Source organism: Balaenoptera acutorostrata, chromosome 5 (genome assembly GCF_949987535.1).
Source record: "Balaenoptera acutorostrata chromosome 5, mBalAcu1.1, whole genome shotgun sequence".
Classification (NCBI taxonomy): Eukaryota; Metazoa; Chordata; class Mammalia; order Artiodactyla; family Balaenopteridae; genus Balaenoptera; species Balaenoptera acutorostrata.
In genome coordinates this window covers 25,588,071-25,607,587 of record NC_080068.1, presented here as the reverse complement: position 1 = coordinate 25,607,587, position 19,517 = coordinate 25,588,071, and the positions used below count along the sequence as shown (strand labels likewise).

General features: G+C 39.7%; 1 protein-coding gene across 12 annotated transcripts in view; it reads left to right on the top strand.

Moving 5' to 3' along the window:
* Positions 1-19,517, top strand: part of INPP4B (inositol polyphosphate-4-phosphatase type II B) — a 779,792-nt gene that overhangs the window by 522,123 nt on the left and 238,152 nt on the right. For 10 of the 12 annotated variants that reach the window (XM_057546957.1, XM_028168300.2, XM_057546956.1 and 7 more), the window contains one exon: positions 9,823-9,873. In XM_057546957.1, coding sequence (XP_057402940.1) covers positions 9,823-9,873 — 51 coding nt within the window. Of the gene's footprint in view, positions 1-9,822; positions 9,874-19,164; positions 19,240-19,517 lie in introns of those variants that run through there. The other 2 variants (XM_007189351.2, XM_028168307.2) reach the window with 2 other exon arrangements.

The following is a 19,517-nucleotide window of genomic DNA, read 5'->3' as shown; positions in this document are numbered from 1 at the left end:
CAGTAATGGAGGTTTCACCTGACCAAAAAACTATTAATATGGATACATGATATTTGAGTCGAATGCTCTGTGTATTGAAATGTTAATAATATTCTCACGTGAGGCTTTGGAAGTCAGCAGGAATAGAATTCTCAACTTATAATGAGCAGCTGTTTAGCAGATTATTAGTTAATATCTTCAGTGCCTCTAAAACACATTTTTAGATTCTGTTTCTGCAGTGCAGAGAGGTCCTTTATTTTTTTACCTCAGTTTTAAAAATAGCTAAATATCTATTAACACTGAAAAAAAAATTTGGTCTTAAATTGTACAGCTCTTTGGAGGTTTGTCCTATTTGTTTTAGGTAAGTGCCCAGGACAAGACTTGACTCTGTGCAAGTGTAAGATACCTGATGGGGTCTGACTAGTGCCGCCTTTCCCAGCCTAGTGTCCCTTTCAGGAGGATCCAGAAGTAAAGAGTACGAAAGGCAGAAGAGTTTATGCTCAGAACAGAGACAGAGAGACCTCTTTGACTTCATGAAAACTAGACCTCAGATTTAGCATCTCTTATTTTCAGTAGAGCCTGTATCTTTCAGTGACTCTGACAAAGGAAGGGAATGTCTAAAGATATTTTTGCTCTTCAGTATTTTTTCACCTGCCTGTAATAGATCTCTGTAAGAGTTGGAAAGGGAAATGGAATAAAATGTGGGTAATGGCAGGGAGAAAGGTGATCCCGTTTACCTAGTAAAGATCAAGATAGCACGTCACACTCAATAATCATTGGATCATTTTTAGATAGTGCTCAGGCTTCAGGGTTAACTCTGCTTTTACGAAGAGAACCACCTGTAGTTACCCATTTGTAACTGGTGTATCAAAGACTTAACAGACAGCCCAACATGTAATGACATCTTTTCCCCTCTCCAATCATGTTTAACTACTACATTCTGTTGAGTATCATTGTTCATCTCTTAATCACGTTTGGAAGATCCCTTAGCTTCACAATAACTTTCAGATATTACAAAGATTAGTTTGGGTAGGATGTGGCAGTTGGAACAAGCAATGTTCCCTCTGACGCCACCTCGAAACAAGCCGAACATGTTATAACAATCACGTTTGAAAACATCATCAAGCTGTGACAGTAATAACAACACGAGAAACTAAAATTCCAGAGAGAGGAGGACGTTTCAGAGTGGAGCCATCAGGAACCTGTGGAGTTTTCCTCTCCGGGCATTTGGTGATTAGGTTGAAGAACAGGCATTTGCTTGGACACGGGGCCGCTGCTCCTCAGAAGAAGAGAAAGTAGCAGAGCTTTCAGCCGTTGTGTTGGATGGACTGAGAAACTGAGACTTCAGGGGCCTCAAATCAATGGGCACTTTTTCTCAGAAGAGAGTCACTGAATCCTGGCCGTGGCAGGAGGCGAAAGAACCAGGCCAAAAGCTTATAAAAAGCAGAGTGAAACCTCCCACGGTTTCACAGTGTTTAGGAAACCAGGGAAAGGAACCAAAACCAGGCATGAGCCACAGCCCTAGAGGGAGTGTTGAATTGACAATGAGGGACTAAAAAGCCATTTCTCACCTGGGGGCGATTACAGATTCTCTCTGTAGCTAGAAGTCTGAATATCCGTCTTTGCTAAACACAAGGTGGCAGCTGCCAGGCCCAGAACCCAGCAGAGATTTTGGTTTTCATGTGTAGCTGAAATGACAAACTTAGAGACCAGAAGGGACTCAAACTCATGGCTGGTCTGTCTCTAAAGACATTTGCCAGACGTTGAAGCTGAGGCCCAGTACAAAAGCGGTACACTGAGACATCTAAGGATCTCCAGCATCCTTTCAAGGATTGAGGAGCAAAGACCAGTTAGGCTCTCAACTGAAAGTTATGGAAGGCCGTACCCTACAACACAGGTAGACTGAGTGTCTTAGTTTGCTAAGGCTGCTATGAAAAAGTGCCACAGACTGAGCGGCTTTAACAACAGAAATTTATTTTCTCACATTTCTGGACTCTGGAGGTCCAAGATCAAGGTGTTGGCAGGGATGAGGTCTTCTGAAGCTTCTCTCCTTGGCGTGCAGATGGCCACCCTCCTGCTGCTTCTTCACATGGTCATCCCTTTGTGTTTGCACCCCTGGCGTCTCTTCCTCTTCTCGTCAAGTTACAGGTCCTATTGCATGAGTGCCCCATGCTAGTGGCCTCATTTTAACTTAATCACCCTGTCTCCAATTATAGTCACATTCTGAGGTACTGGTGCTTAGGACTTCAACATATGAATTTGGGACTGGGGGAGTGTGGGATTGGGGGTAGAAGGGTTGGGGAGGTGGAGATTCAGCCTACAACACCGAGTCTTACTAGAATTCCAGACTAGCTCTGTCTCAAATCAATCCCTGACTTGATGACAAGAGCAACCCCTTCCCCATAACATGATGTAACAAAGCATAACAAAGGAAAGACATGTCTGAAAGAAAATATTATCTGGAGCTCTACAGATGATTGACATTAAAAAAATTACTAATTACCTTCATAACCAGAAGAATAAATCCCATTCCTTATTTAAGCATGTTTAGGTGCAAATGAATGTCTACCATTCTCATCTGTGACCTGTTTCACTCGGAAGTACTCTAGACCAGACCATAAACATGCGTATGAATTCCATGGGAACCTTGATGAAATGAAGACTCTGATTCAGCATGTCTGGAATGAGCCTGAGATTCTGCATTTCTGTAACAAGCTTCCAGGGGATAGTCCTCAGACCATCCTCCTGACCAGCTACAGACCAGTAGGTGATGAGTGTATACATTGGAGTTTAAGAAAAATTGCCCAATAAATAATGTTTAAGATCACTTCCAGCTCTGACATTCTGTTAACTTTAAAAAAAAATGTTTTCCAAAGGAAGACTTATTCTATCACTTGACCATTGCACAGTGCATTTTTGTGAACTTGTATAGGATTTGGAGTTTATGAGGCTCACACTCAAAAAAGCTCATTTATTTTAGAGCAGTAGTTCTGAACTTTGGCTACACATTGGAATCAACTGGGGAGTGAGCATTAAAAAACACTGATGCTGGAACAGACCCTTCCCTCAGAGATTCTGATGTAATTATTCTAGAATGTGGCCTGGAAATTGGCATTAAAATTATGCTGGATGATTCCAATGTGTTGTCAAGATTAAGAACAACTGTTTTAGGGTAGCACTTTTATTTGTTTATTTATTTTTACTAAAATAGTACTGGACCTGCTTTGACCAGCCACCTCATTTACCAGGCCCATTTCTGGTAAAAGTAAGTAAACGCTGGTCACAGCCCACCTGCAAAGGAAGTAGGATTTACCCACAGTTGATAGTTGAAGAAATTTTTCTCAGGAATTTTTTGTCATCTGGAGCTAGATAGTTGCTGCTCCTTATAGACTGGGAATGTGATTTCTACTTTGCCAGAGTCTTCTCCAATCCCTATTGTCTCTTATGCCCAGTTCACTTCTTTCATTAATTTAACCTGCTTGGAGCCTTTGGGTATGTGAGTTTGTAGCACTACCTCTACCATACTAATTAGTGAGATAGTAAATTAGAGATTAAACATGTTCAAGGAGAAATTTTAAATGTACTTCTCAGGTGTATTTCAGATAAAAATTTCACATTGCGTAGGTAGTTTTTCTAGGTTAGCTCTAAGACCCCTTCCATCTCTAATATTCTGTGGTCTCAATTGTTGACATTTGTGCATGGATCATTTTCTCCATCCACAGTTGGAAAATCAATATCTGAGTGGCTGATAGGTTTTAGACAGTTGAAAATGCTTAACAATTATTATTGCATATTTTGACTCTTAACCATGTTATTAGTATTGCCTATAAGAATACGATGTCTTCTTAATCTGAGATTGCCAGTGTTTATAATAGTGGCTGGGTCATAATAAGTAGTTAATGCCTGTTTGTTGACATTAAAATACTGAATTAGGATTTAATGTGACCTATTTTGATTCATTTCTTCATAGCCATAAACTGAATTCAAAATTTCATTTACAACCAATGGGAGGTCTAAGTTATGCTGGCTGCTGAAACAAATGTAAACATCCAAATTCAGTGTCTTGGCACAATGGACATTTAGCTGTTATCATTGTGGTGGACAGACTTCTAAGATGGCTCCAAGGTCCCACCCCATGTTGTACATGTTTTACATAATCTGAAGATCTGAAGTGCAAGAAGGTTTGATGCAAACGAGATTCTTTATTGCTGGATTTGAAGATGGAGGAGGCCACACGGCAAGGAACGAGGGCAGCCTCCAACAGTTTATAGCAGCGTCCAGCTGACAGCCATCAAGATAACGGGGACCTCAGTGCTAGAGCTGCAAGGCACTGAGTTCTGCTAACAGCCTGTGGGAGCTGGCAGCTGACCTTTCCCTAGACAAGTTTTCAGATGAGGATACGGCCAGCTGTCACCTTGATTTGAGCCTTGCATGTAGGACTGGATGGGAGAGCCCGGCCATACCAGGCCTGGACTTCTGACATACAGACTGTGAACTAATAAGTGAATGTTGTTTTAAACAGCTAAGTTTGTTATTGTTATTTTTTACACAGCACTAGAAAGCTAACCAATCATTTGATAGCCTAATACTGGTAGTGATGGATGGTGGATGGCTTTCTTTTATGTGGTCATTCTGGGACCCAGGTGCAGCTCTGCAGTCACCTAAAGAGACAATGGAGAGGGCATTCTAGATCCACTTCTGAAAAATCCAGTTTAGATGCGGCAAACATCACTTATACGTATATTTTATTGATAGGAACTAGTTACATGGTTATCTGTCGATACAAGGCATCCTAGGAAATAAAATCCTGACTGAGCAGCTTCCTGTCCAAAAATTCATATTGTGCAAGAGGGCTAAACATTTCTGTTGCAGTCAGATTTCCATGTGTTTGAATATTAAGGCAATTCTGTATCTCATTCCAAGTGGAACAAGTAAATGTGATGATATTATATATTTTAATTTGAGATACAGAAAGAATAAGAGTAATGCATTCATTAGAAAAAAGGGATGTGTTTCAGTGACACATTCATTATCAGAGATCTTATCAGATATGACAATAGCCTGAGGAAAGAATCTGGGCTTTCTCCCTGCCCTGAGGGTATTCCTCCACTATTGCCAACATCTTCCACTCTGCCTTCCAGCGGAAGGTTGCTCCTTCCTCACCTACCAGTGAGGTCCAGGCCTGGACACCCTGGTGCACAGCGTCATGGCAGCACGGCCTCGCCTTCTGTGGATCTGGTTACCCAACCATATCCTAGCACCACTCACCTATGAAAAATACAGCAATCACCCTCCTCCCGGGCTCAGGGTAGCTGTGCCCAGGCTGTTTGTAGCAAGGGTGACTCTTTTAATAAGTTGTGCCCCATGGACTGAAGTGCTGTGTTCAGCCACTGCAGTGGTAGCCCAAGTAGCCTCTTGCTTGGAAACAAAGTTTATGAACTAGTCTATAAGGATTTGATGAAAGAGTGTCACTCACTATATGCTACCTGATTTTCCTTTGGTTGTTTCTTTTTTTTTTTCTTCAGGGTAAATTTAGTGCATAGAATGTTGAGCTTATGAAGTTGATAGAGAAGGAAATGAATTTGTTTCACAGGAACCTTAAGAAATATTCAAGACGGAATATATAATTTTCTACATGACCTCTCCTAGTAATTGATCTTTCTTGCTTTATTTGATATCATAAAAATCCAGACAAAAGGAAGTTATAAGAACTCTAAATGTGTAGTCAGGCAGACATTCTTATCTTCCAGGAAGGGACAGGGGACCGGGAGGGGTATGGTGAAGAAAAACAGGGAGAAGAACTGCTAATAAGACCAAAAAAGGGAAAATGAATTCCTAAGGAAGGCCAGGAAATCTCAGGAGGCATGACATTGCCGATGAACTGGAATATTCCAGATGCTACAGTGACAGCCATTGCTTCATCCCTTTCTCACCAAGAGGTCTCAGCTAAATCTGTCCAGGGTTTGTTTATGTTTTTTTTTTTTCAGTGACATATTCCTCCCTCTGGTCCTGTCTCCCTGTCTCTCTGCTTCCTCCCATCTTTCCTCTATCATCTCTTCCCTCTCTCTTTTGTCTTCTTTCTTGTTTCCCCTCCCCCCATCACTTCCTTTCTTCCTCTCTTCCTCCTTCCCTTTCTCTCTCACTTCCTCCCTCCTTCCCTCTCTGTGTTAAGTACTGTTCGAAGTGCTGAAAAGATGTCATACTCGTGACAACTTATGGGGTCTCTTATTAACCCCGTGTTAAAGATAGCTGACATGAAGGCAAAGGACAACTGGCATAAAGAGGTTAAATAATTCTTCCGAGGTGACTCTGGGCAGAGTTGGGATGATTCAGGGGGCTCCGATCACGTCACTCCTCTACTTGAACGCCTTGGTAGATTTCCTAGAAATTGCGTACAGCTCCGATTCCATAACATGATAGATGGACCTCTACAGCTAATGGCCCCCAACCTCTCTCCCCAAACACAGTCGGCTTTTGTCACATCCCTAGAGGCCCCCATGTTATAGCATCATCAGAATACTCACTCTTTTCCAAACACAGATGGGCTTTTACGACTCCATGCCGCATGCCTGATACATAACACCTTGCTTGCTTTGTCGCATACTTCTTTACCTAAAACTCTTACGCATTGTTCAAAACCCAGACCACCTCTTTTGTGAAGCCTTTCCTGACACTTACAGGCTGAACTAGTTACTCTTCACTCTGAATGCAGACAGGAAAATGCTCACATTTCCATTATGGAATTTACAACATTGTCCTGGATTATTCATACATTTGTCCTGCCCACCAGACTCTGAAGTCCCAAAGGGAAGGAATGGGACCTTATTCACTGGCAAACCCAGTGTTTGCCACCTCGTTTGTGTTCACTGTGAGGAGGGTTTTATGATATGCAAGAAAAGCATCATCGATATGTAACCTATATGCTAAACATAAGTAGTACTGACCTTAAATATAAAGGTTTTAGAACTGTACATACATGCTGATTTAAACAAACATTTCCTATAAAAATTTGACTTTGTACAATTTAAAACTGATTTATAATTTTGTCTTTCAGTTCCTCTAAATCAAGAGCTCTGCTAGTGATTTAAACGTGCCATGATTTAATAAAATGTGATGTACATGTACTTTTCAAAAATACTTTTATTATGTAAAGTGAAATTCATTCTCTCTCTCTCCTTCACACACAAACACACACACACACACACACACACACACTGGATATGGCAAACCAGTCTGTGAATATCTTTAGACTTTTTCATAGTATACACCTTTGTGTTAAAAATCTTTTTTTCTATATAGTTTATTCATATTTATTTAACATTTAAGAAATAAATGTTATACTGATAAAATCAATTTAAATTTAGGAGTTTAATGACTATGTTGGAGGAATTGTCACTATTATTCTACCTTTGTCCAACATTAGATTGCATAGTCTACATACACACGCACACACACACACACACACACACACACACACACACACACTATATGCAGTCCTACATATGTTTAACAGTTTCGGACTTCTTTCACTTTATTTCTAAATTCAAGCATATCCCTTTGGATAGTGTTATTTGGACGTCAAATATTTTTTTTAAATGATATATAAATACACACATATACATTAGTGTATGAGTTGCATGTATGTGAATATTTATTCACTGTATATATAGTTCATTCTGGTATATATATGTATATATGTATATAGTGTTATGTATATACACACACTATGTGTATAGTCTATATAAATATATACATATATGTATATATATGTGCACACACATACTGTATTTATATATCCCTTTGGATGATATTATTTGGATGTCAAAAATTTTCTTTTTTTAAAAATTAATTAATTAATTAATTTATTTATTTTTGGCTGTGTTGGGTCTTCCTTTCTGTGCGAGGGCTTTCTCCAGTTGCGGCAAGTGGGGGCCACTCTTCATCGTGGTGCACGGGCCTCTCACTATCGTGTCCTCTCTTGTTGCGGAGCACAGGCTCCAGACGCGCAGGCTCAGTAGTTGTGGCTCACAGGCCTAGTTGCTCCGCGGCATGTGGGATCTTCCCAGACTAGGGCTCGAACCCGTGTCCCCTGCATTAGCAGGCAGACTCTCAACCACTGTGCCACCAGGGAAGCCCCAATATATATATATATACATGTATATATGTATATAGTGTGTGTGTATATACACACACTATGTATATAGTCTATATATGTATATATACATATACTATATTTATATATCCTTTTGGGTAATGTTATTTGGATATCAAATATTTTCTTAAGATGATGTATAAATATACACATATATACGTGTGTGTATGAGTTGCATGTATGTGAATATTTATTCACTATGTATTTAATTTATTCTAGTATACATATGTATATATGTATATAGTGTGTGTGTATATACACATGCTATATATATAGTCTATACACACACACAAACACACACACACACACTGTATTTATATAGTCTGTGTGTGTACACACACACACACTATGTGGTCCATTACAGTGCGCTATGTATTAATATATAGTTTCCAAGCTTCCTCATCCTTTGAGGCCAGCTAATGATTTCCAGATAATGAGACTGAAGGGTACCTCTGAACATTCTGGATCAAAGAACGTTAATGCAGCTACCAACCTGGAAATGCTCTTAAACAGTGAGCTCTCTGTCATGAAATCCTGAGCCGAGCGTGTTCTGTCAATTGTGTTGTTTACTCTGTTGGGATCTCTCCTGTCATTATTTTGTGTGACAAAATAATGGTGAACAATTTTGAGTCATTATGACTGACAAATTGTACAAGTGATCATGCTGGATCTGTCATAAAGAAACAAAGATGTATGATTGCCCTTGCTGCACCTCCAAAGGGATTTTGTTAAAATGACCCCCTAAAATGTTGATCCATTATATGGTCCCGGGTTCCTCTCTCCCATCCCTCCCCGCAGCCCTCTCCTCTCCAATTAAACACAGTGTTCTTGTATGTTGCTGTGTATTCATTTAACTTGTTTATCTCATCCTTACTTCAAATTTAGATATACTAGATTTAGGTTTTTATGTTCTCTTCCTGCTTTTACTAGCTTTTTCTTAAGTGAGAAAGATAATTGTGACTTCTTTTTATCGGAAACATCTTTTTTCTTAGAGAATCATAGACTCGTAACTATACATTAGGGTCAATATCCATGGACAGGGAAGAGCACAGGTAGTTTGAAAGGTCCCCAGGTAATTCTAATGTACAGCCAGGGTTGAGGATCACCACCCACTAGAAGAAATATGTCTACTTATCATCTAAGGAGTTGATTTTTCACCTGGAATGCTTTTTAAACATATGAAAAGCTTCCCCAAATGACTAATTATTTTACACTATTATCCTCTCCCACAATTGAGAATTAGTTTTCAAAGGAATCTAGATGATGGTATATCACAGTTTGGCCCAGAATTCTCAAGAGAGAGAGATATCCTAAAAGAGAATACATATTTATAAGCATTCATGGAATGACATTCTCTATGCCAACTCTGTCCCTTTCCCTGGAATGTCGAATGAGCTTTGCTTTTCAAGGAGATTAAAAGTGATTCACCTAAAGCCCAGATATCTCTGTATTTGACAAGGAGTGATGGGATGAACTCTGTCTACTTGAGAACCTCAGGAAGTTCAGGAACTATAAAAGGATAGCGTCGTTGTTGTCCACAGTGGATGTCATACACAGGTACCTTCAGTAATGATTAACCACAGAGTCTGAATTGATGTCAGATGAGGGAAAATGCAAACAGCACCTGTGTGAAGCTTCTGCACTGGTTTCTACTCCAAAGTCATACAGAAAGTGTTTGTTTTTCTCCTTAGGTTAGAACCAGTGTCCTCCCTGAACATAAGGATCCTCCGCCAGAGGTTGGGGTAAGTGTTTCTTTTGTTTCCAAAAGGCACACACATCACTTCTAAGCTAATCATTTGGGTTTTCTCTGGCCTCCTGCCTGCTACCTGACAAATAAAATTGAGTTAACTTAATAGGGTGTGACCATGCAAGGAGACACAGTCACATATTTTTGGAATTGCATGGACTTCATTCCTCGTCTCCTGAAAATCATCCTCAAGTGAATTCTTATTTAGTTCAGCTGGCTAGAGATGAGTCTAGAAATTGCCCTGCAGGTAACTGAGACGTGATTCGGAGCCAACATTCCTGGACCACCAGGAGGCTGGGAAATTGCAGGTGTGAGCTCCACCGCTTCCGCAAGGATGCAGAGGGCTGACTAGCCGTGGGATTGTGATGTTTTCTGCATCCAGCTGCTTCAACACTGTAGGGCAGGTCGAAACAGAAGCTGCCACCGAAGGGCAGCCCAGTGCTGGAAAATCCAGCTGAGGTTTTCCTGCTGCATCTGAGCCATTGCATCTCAAGCTTTTAAAAGTTGGGAGAGCAAGAGGGTAACAGGTAATTTTGCTTAGGTAAGTTTAGAGTGGGCAACGGAGGCTCCTGAAGAATAGCCCAGCAGGCTGGTCCCTGGGATCTTGCATTCAGAAAGGTGGAAAAAGTCCAGAAGTAAGTTGAGTCTAAGAGGCCCTGCCAATGGAAAGGCCTATTTGAAATTGCCTGAAATCCTACAGGCAGTTGGCAACCTTCTTCCGGTGGGTGTGGGGAGCCCTGTACTAGGTAGCATTCATTTCCTCATTGGCAACAGCTGCCATCCCAACCTGCCAAGGGAACCCTCTAGAAAGCATGCCTTGAACTGGCTGAGAAGTGAGTCAGCCACCTCGGCATATCTCAGCGTAGGGGAAGGAAAAGGGTACTTCGTGCTCGCTCATGCCGAACACAGCCTTCTAGTTTCTTCCTGGAACAGGCTGAATAACTCTCTTTGACTTAAATGAATCTTCATGCTTTGTTTCCTGCCACTCCCTTCAGCCTCTTGTGCTGCTCTCACTTCCACCGCCAATCTTGGTGCCAAGACTACCTGGGCTTCTAGAGTTTCTCCCAAGGAACCAGCAAGTCCTCCCAGCCTCAGGCCTCTGTCCCTGCAGGACACATGCAGTCTCCTTGCCTGGCTCTCCACTGGCACTCTCTCCCAGCTCAGGACTCGGGTCACAGGCCTTTTGCCTACGACCACTCAGACGTCCTCCTTCAAACTAGAACCGCCAGTGCAAGCCGTCCTCACACCCTTTACAGTTCCTTCATATAATGTAAGGCCTTCTGAAATTTGTAACTCTTTTTTTTAATCAAAAAAAATAATCTATAATGCTTTACAATTTTCAAACATTTCACACACATGATTTCATATAATCCCATAATAACCCTTTTGCCCCCACGCCTATTTTGCTCCTCCCCCTTCCCTCTCCCCACTAATAACCACTAGTTTGTTCACTGTGTCTGTGAGTCTGCTTCTTTTCTGATTTATTCACTAGTTTGTTGTGTTTTTTACATTTCACATATAAGTGATATCATACAGTATTTGTCTTTCTTTGTCTGACTTATTTCACTTAGCATAATGCCCTCCAAGTCCATCCATGTTGCTGCAAATGGCAAAAAAAAAGAATGAAATTTATAACTCTTAATAAGTTAATTATTTTTTTTTTTAATTCCCATTTATTTTTTGAGGTTCAAGAAAGATGAGCTGGTTTAATTATTTTCCTCTAACTGCTCAGTTCCACAATTTCTCTGTGTTAAATCCCCCTTGCTTGAGATTTTAATGACATCTTGGCCTAATTGTATGAATTTCCCCCCTATATTTTCTCTCATTCAAGTTCTTGGAATGGAATGCATCTTATTCATTTTAAAACTTGAGTCTCTTCTCTGGTTTTAAATTATTCTCTTCCACCCTCTCCTCCACCATTGCCTGCTACAGGCTGTAGACATCTCTGTGCTTCTAGCAACTTGTGGGGGGGGGGGAGGGGGAATGGTCCATTCTCACACATTCTCCCCTTTCTTCCTCTCATTGCTCAGTTGCTCAGGAGAAAGGAAAGGGGAGAGGTTCCTTCTCTGCTTGCCCACCATGAGGTGTGGTGCCCTTTATGCTGGTTTTGATGCTTCTCAACCTAATGCTGCCTGAGTTCTCTTTGTGGCAGAATGAAATGCTGGCTCTCCTGTGAGCACAAATATAGGTATTTCTGGAGGCCTTGGAGGCCCCTTCCCACTGTATACTTTCCCATCATGGGGGATCTGGTTCTGGCTGAGCCATGTCTCCGCTGACCGTTTCTATGAGCCCCAGCAGCATCGGGTACTAGATAATCAATGATTCTCAAAGGAGACACGATCACCAGCTCCCAACACAGCAGAGGCAGAGATGGTTTGGACACCTTCAAGCTTCATAAGTCATGTTTTGGGTCCGTACTCCCATGACTTTGGTTTTGGCCTTGGAGATAAAGATGTCTTCCTGAAGGTAATGAAGAGAGAGATCCGCTTCATTTCCTAAATTGTATCCTCCCCAAATTCTGACCTCTCTCTTCTAACACTACCTTTATATGAACTGGCTGTGTTACTAATAGGCCAGTTTCTCTAAACGGGCTCCTTTTAGACACTGTGATGAGGTTTTCTGAACTTATAATGTGGAACATTTGTTATCTTTTGTCCTCATCTTTGACAAAGACTCATCTATAATTCCTGGACCAAAAGAAACTTCTCAATGGGCATTCTCCGACATGCCTATTGTATCAGTTAGGAATGCATTCAGAAGCAAGTAACTGGATGAACAGTAGGTAACAGACTTTTTCTTCTCATGTTAAGAAAAGTCATGGGGAAATTGCCCAAGGCTCCAGCTACTCAAAATGACTTAAAGCAACCAGGCTCTGTCCATTGTCCTGCTTCTCCTTTCTTAAAGTGTTGTACAGTCTGACCATTACACTTCCAGGTATCACATTCCAAATTGAAAAGGTTCTGAGCAACTCATCCTGTTCCTTCAATTCTGGAAAGGAAAACTCAATTGGTATACAGTCATTCCTCAATATCCTCAGGGGATTGGTTCCAGGATCCTCCTCGGATACCAAAATCCATGGATGCTCAAGTCCCTTACAGTTGGCTTTGCGTATCTGCGGGTTCTATATCAGTGGTTCTGCATCCCAGGGTACAGAGGACCAACTGTCCCACCACTTACATAATCACTGAGAAGATCAGAGTCCCTGGGTAGAAGGGAATCGGGATACAATTCCCATTTAAACAAAATCAAGATGCTATTAGTAATGCAACTTGGGCAGAATGGGTATTAGATATTAGTAATGTCTCCACTCTCCTACTAGATGTTAAACTCCATGATTGCAAAGATCATGTATATTTTGTTTACTTTAATAGCCCTAGCTCTGTGCCCGGAAATTAGCAAATCATGATATATGTATTGAATGCATTAGGAAGCATACCATGATTTTGCTTTGCCAGCCATCTTATATTTTTTTAGAACCACCAGAATAAAAAGGGATGGGGTGTCTAAAAATAACTGCAACAACATGGTTAAGAATCGAGTACATTTTACGACACATCAGAAATCAACAAAATGACAATTATATTACCAAACTAAATCTCAAGCATGATAAGAATGAGTCTGAATAAGAACAAGTCAGCATGCCTTGGCTTTTCTAACACCCTCAGAGTACATGATATTCTGGATAGAGAAAAATTGTCACACCTTGAGCAGCTGTGAAGTACCGCTGATTAATATACATCTCATCACTCCTCCAAAATATTTTTTTGGACACTGAAAAAATTCTTGAGAATTTAAGTTCTTGGCCAAGAACATAGAGCAGGTAATGGCTCTGCCATTACAATGTGCCAAGGACTTTAGCCACTAAGTACTCCAATTTAAAAAATGAGCTAAAATTTTTTATTATAAATCTTTCAAATATGTTCCATTCATTTCTTTGCATTCTTCAGCAGTATCTATTAGATGAAACCACACCTATGTTGATGACTTAGTCAAGCAGATACCAATCTGTGCTCTGAGACCTTGTGAGGTATATTCATAGTAAAGCTGTAATTTTATAATATATGACTTTGCCCTAAATTGCACTTTAATGTGTTCTTTGGACTGTTTATCAAGTTGTAATAGATATTCTCTCAGTTCTTTTTTCTTTGTGATGTATTTTTTCAGCGCATATAGTTCATGTACCCTCTGTCCCTTCCTATAGAGTGGAAAACCACACAACCATGTCTGTTAGGGTAGAGAGGGAAGAAGAAGTACCTGTACAAAAGTATGAAAAAGGGCCCATCCTGTAAGTTATGTGCAGGAGGTGCTGTGTATCAGCCTGCCTCACAATATAAACTTCTGGTCTTCAAAGACCTTTTAAAACCTACACCACAATTCCAGTATACAGTTTTATGAGAATATGTCAGAGTATTATGGATATCTTCATTTACCCTCAAAAACCAGCACTGTCTTCTAGAGACTGTCATACAGAGTGAAGTAAGTCAAAAAGAGAAAAACAAATGTATAATATCGCTTATATGTGGAATCTAGAAAAATGGTACAGATGAACTTATTTGCAAAGCAGAAACAGAGACACAGATGTAGAGAACACACTTATGGATACCAAGGGGGGAGGGAGGATGAATTGGGAAATTGGGATTGACATATATACACTACTATGTATAAAATAGATAACTCATGAGAACCTACTGTATAGCACAGGGAACTCTACTCAGTGCTTTGTGGTGACCTAAATTGGAAGGAAATCTAAAAAAAGAGGGGATATATGTATATGTGTAACTGATTCACTTTGCTCTATGGCAAAAACTAACATTGTAAAGCAACTATACTCCAATAAAAATTAAAAATAAAAAAAAACACTGTCTACTAGAAATTTAATGCATGCCACATATGTAATTTAAAATTTTCTAGCAGCCCATGCTTTTAAAAGAGTAACAAGAAAACAGGTGAAATCAGTTGTAATATTTTATTTAACTCAATATACGTAAAATATTATCATTTCAAAATGTAATCAATTCAGAAATCAGTAATGATATATTTCACACTCCGTTTTTCATATCACATCTTGTAAATCTGATTTGTGTTTACACTTAGAACACAACTCAACTCACAGTAGCCACAAACTAGTGCTCCTGCTGGATAATGCAGCTCTGGACAGTACTTGGAAAAACTTGGGAGATCCATGAAAGTTGTAGTGTAAAGGAAACCTAAACTTTGAATAAAGGCTTTGTGAGATGAACATAGGTGATGGAGGTATGTGTATGGGGGAGTACTTCTCTGGATCCTTGTGTAGTACCAGGGGAACCAGACCATTGAGGACCTGCTTCAGGCAGGTATGCAACCCTGCTGAGCATTCTGGATGTCTGTGACTTGCGCTGAGTCCCCGCCAGGGCAGGCAGGATGAATGGTTTATTTGTACGCTCCCCGTAGAGCAGAGCCAGGGATTGAGACAGTTGCCCTGCATTCTCCACCCTGCTTGATATCTCTCTCCAGCCAGGTGAGTGATTGAAATCGTGCATCTAGCAATTTAATGATCATCTGCTTTGGGTGCCTGCACCAGAATGATAATGGTGAGTGTTGCATTGTCATGAGCAGGGAAGAAAGGTCAGAGCCGCACAGAGTGCAGGCAGAGAGCCTGTCAGAAGGAAAGGCAATTGCCACCTGTCCTGGAAATGAGGCACAGCGTGAGGGGGATGAAAGAATTCTGGACTGAAGAGCAAGAAACCTGGATTCTAACTTGGCCTCTGCATATTAACTAGTTCTGTGACCAGGTGTAAGCCAGTTAACTCCCTGGGTTCCTGTCTCTTCATCTACAGACTGGCCACGTCTTAACAAGTCTTAATATTTGTTGATTTCATTCAGACATTTCTTGGCCTCTAATAAACATTCCACATGATCTAATAAAAATTTGAGCTATAAGGAATCAGAGGTAACATGTGCTCAACACTAAGAACTGTAAAGGACCACATAACTTTCATATCTTTTTTTTTCACTAGAATTTATTCTAGTTTATATTTCCCTGAATCTAACTTTTATTTTTAAACATACATTTTTCTTTTTTATAATAGGAATTTCTCATAGACTTTTTTCTTAAATACTCTGCCTTTTCCAAAAAGTATTTGAAGTGGACTTATGTTTAAGTCATCTGACTTCTGGGCATATTTTCCTTAAGCACTATGCAAGCTAATATTTATGCAGTGCTTCCTATTTTCCCAGCAATGTTCTAAGTGCTTTGTCTGGATTACTTTAATTCTCATAACAATAACTATGAGAAAGATACAGTTATCATACGCAACTTTTTCATCCAGAAACTAAGGCCTACTATGGTGGAGTAACTTGTCCAAGGCCCAGATTTGTGAGAGAGAAGACAGACAAACGGAGCTTGACAGTGCCCATCAGTGGACAGCCAGCCTAGGGGCTGGGAGAAGTGATTTAATTGCCCAGATTTCCATTTTTGGACATAATCATGGATTTAGAACTACACTTCAGACCTCCAACTCCAGTGACACTTTAATTTTTTTTTCTTCTTTGTTTTTAAATTTTCCACTGTTATTGGAGCTCCCAGTTTAAAACCTTGAAGATAAGAATTTTAGAAACAATACTGAAGGAGAGATGAAAAAATTGTTCCCTGAGTTATATTTGGAATATAAACAGATTTTTTGAAATAATTTTCTTAAATTCTATGATTATGATTAAAGTGACAGTAAAGATAAAATAACTCTATATTAAGTTATTCTTTTGCATTAGCATTGTGTGCTATTTTCCCTCCATGGGAATTCAGGTTTCATAACAGAGAAGACTGTTTTCTCTGTAATTCATTCTTTGACCAGGAGTCCAGTGAATATTCATGTAAATGAATGATGTGTTTTCCACTTTCAGGGATGTGGAAGGTCCTAGTTTTATTTATACTGAGGTGAAGCAAACACATAAAAACCTGCTAGAAAGTAAGACTATAGGCAAGTCCATTGTTCGGTATTGCAATGTGAAACAATTAGGCACTGTCTTTAAACTGGGGGGGGATTTTATTAAATGCATTTTATGCAACATGTAGTCCTAATGTACAGTTATTTTTAGAATAAATTAAAAAAATATTTTTAGAATAAATAACACTTCCTCTGGTTTAACACGCTTTCATAATGCCATTACCTAAGTTGATTTATAATGGATTGTATGATTTCTGTAAGCTCTCTCTCAAAGGATAATATCCTTTGAGATTAAGCACATGGCTGACAGTTGTGATGGAAAAGGTTGACTCACAGGCATCCTTTTTGGCACACTGCAAACACTCACAGTGCAGCAGTGGGTGTAGCATGCAGCCTCTCTGTTCCGGACAATGGGCTGAGCTAGAAGATGGACGAGCCAAGGTCCTGCTTCCACAGGAGCTCCCGGCCTGGTGGGCAGGAGAGACATTCAATGACTTGTGGTCACAGACGACTTGCAGCTGTGCCTGCTGGTGTGTCTGGGGTGCATGTCTGAAAATAGCCCCTCCACCTGTCTCTCGTTGCTACATTCCCGTCTGGGACATCTGCTGCTTCTATTGCTGAAAAGACCGCACTAACATTCATGGCATGTGCAGTTTGTTTTCTTAATTCTAAAACCATCCCTTCCTTCACAAATCTCAAAAGGCAAAGAGAAGAAATAACTTGAAATTTGGGGACACCGTGACATTTCTGATGGGTTGAGCATTTTCTTCAAGTGAGGATGAGTGAGGGGTAGAATTTAAATTAATAACCCTAATTACTGGTGAAAGAGTAATAAGCAAGACATCTCTTTAAAATACAAAATGCTAAAGTGAAATTCACTACCACGGTATACAATCCGCAAGCTAAAAAATTGTTTTGATTTCCCACAGTTCAGTGAATTATAGTGATTTATACATATCTGCAGAAGGAGCATTTCTTTTATATCTCATAGAATAAATTACTTGAAAGCTAGTGTCTGTGCCATTCATTCATTCATTTATTGTCAGCCACTATTTATCACACACCTCATGTATGTTAGGCAGTGGGAGGTTACCAGAAAACAAAGCTCGTTGTGGAATTTCAAATCTCAATTTTTATTTTGAGGGGAGGACAGAATAAGCAATTAAATACATAATATTTAAGTGACAATAGAAAAAATACAACAGGATAAGGAATGGAGATGAGCAGTGTGGCGAAGGGGAGCCCTTTTATACAGGGACGTCCTAGTAGGCTATCTGCTGAGGTGGCATAAGTGCTTTTGTTCAGCTGGGTCTCTCCTAGACACTCCCTGCCCCTTACTGAAAAGTCACCCTAAATTTTGGCTGTGTTCACACAGCTCGTGGACTTCTTCTCTGCCTTGATTCACTCTCAGCACTCATGTCATTACAGCTTGTTTCCACAAATCTTCTGTTTTCACATAACATTCCTCACCTAATAATTTAGTCTTCTATGATCCCCAATTGGACGACTTGGTATCTAAACCACTTCTTCGAGTTTCAAGTGAATTAATTAGGTTTTATCATCACTAACATATAGGCATCTCCAACTTACAACCGACTTGTATTTCAAATGTTTGCCTTTAAGACTTTTGAACCAGTTCTTCTAAGTTAGAACTTCGAAAAGAAGGAGAAAAATTCTGACCTGAAGCTTGTCTTCTCTATGCTAAAAGATCACTTTGTGTAGATGCAACCTCTTATGTATGGAATCACTGCACACTTTTCTCTGAAAAGACCCAGTTGACTTAAGTCCAGCATCTCATTCTAGGGCAGGCTGGCAACAGACCTATGAAGAGAGAATGTTCTGGAAGATGTAGGGTAGACTTCTTGTAAAGTATTACAGTGTGTTAGGCAGCAATGGTATAGGTAATAGTATGGGTTTGATACTGATATTTTCATGTTTACATCTTGACCTTGAAAGGAGAATGAGAAATCTTATTTATGGTATACCATAATATTGTGACTTTTAAATCACAAGCAGCCAGGAATATTAAAAAGAGATGAAAGATTTTTATCCTGGAAAAGAAAAACCAATTTAGTGTTTTATTCTTTATACTATGAGTAAGAGAGTTTAGAAGATAGATATATTCATAGATAGTCAACACCCAGTATGATAGGTTAAAAAAGCAATTTTAGAAAATGTAATTGAATAAGTACCATTCTTTTTTGTGTGTTGGAGTGAAATTGTCCCATGCTAGTGTAGAAATAACAAAGGAAACAAATACTTTTAAACATTGCTGTGATGGGGGAGAAATGTAGCATTTCTATTTATAACTTGCACAGAATCCCACATAAAAATAGCTCCAACTAACAGATTTGCTCATATCTGGAATACAAAGTTGTTGCTGCCCATGACTTGAGGAATTCTAATAAGAACAAGGACGGCATTGGTAAATATTAAAAGTCTGTCATCTTTTCTTTTATCCCAGTTTTCATATGGGGAGAAAATGTGTTCATGGAAAAGTCCTGGCTTCTGTGTTAGACATTTTGTTATTTTCCTGGCTATTCATCTCTGTTTTTAATGAGAAGAATGCATTTGCATCCCTCAACCTTGCCCCATGAAGTGGATATCTATTACTGATGGTTGTATTTCTGTCAATGAAATATTTGTCAGGCTAATAGATTTAACATTTCACTCTTCTGAAGACTAATTTTGTGTGATTGCTGTGACACAAAATACT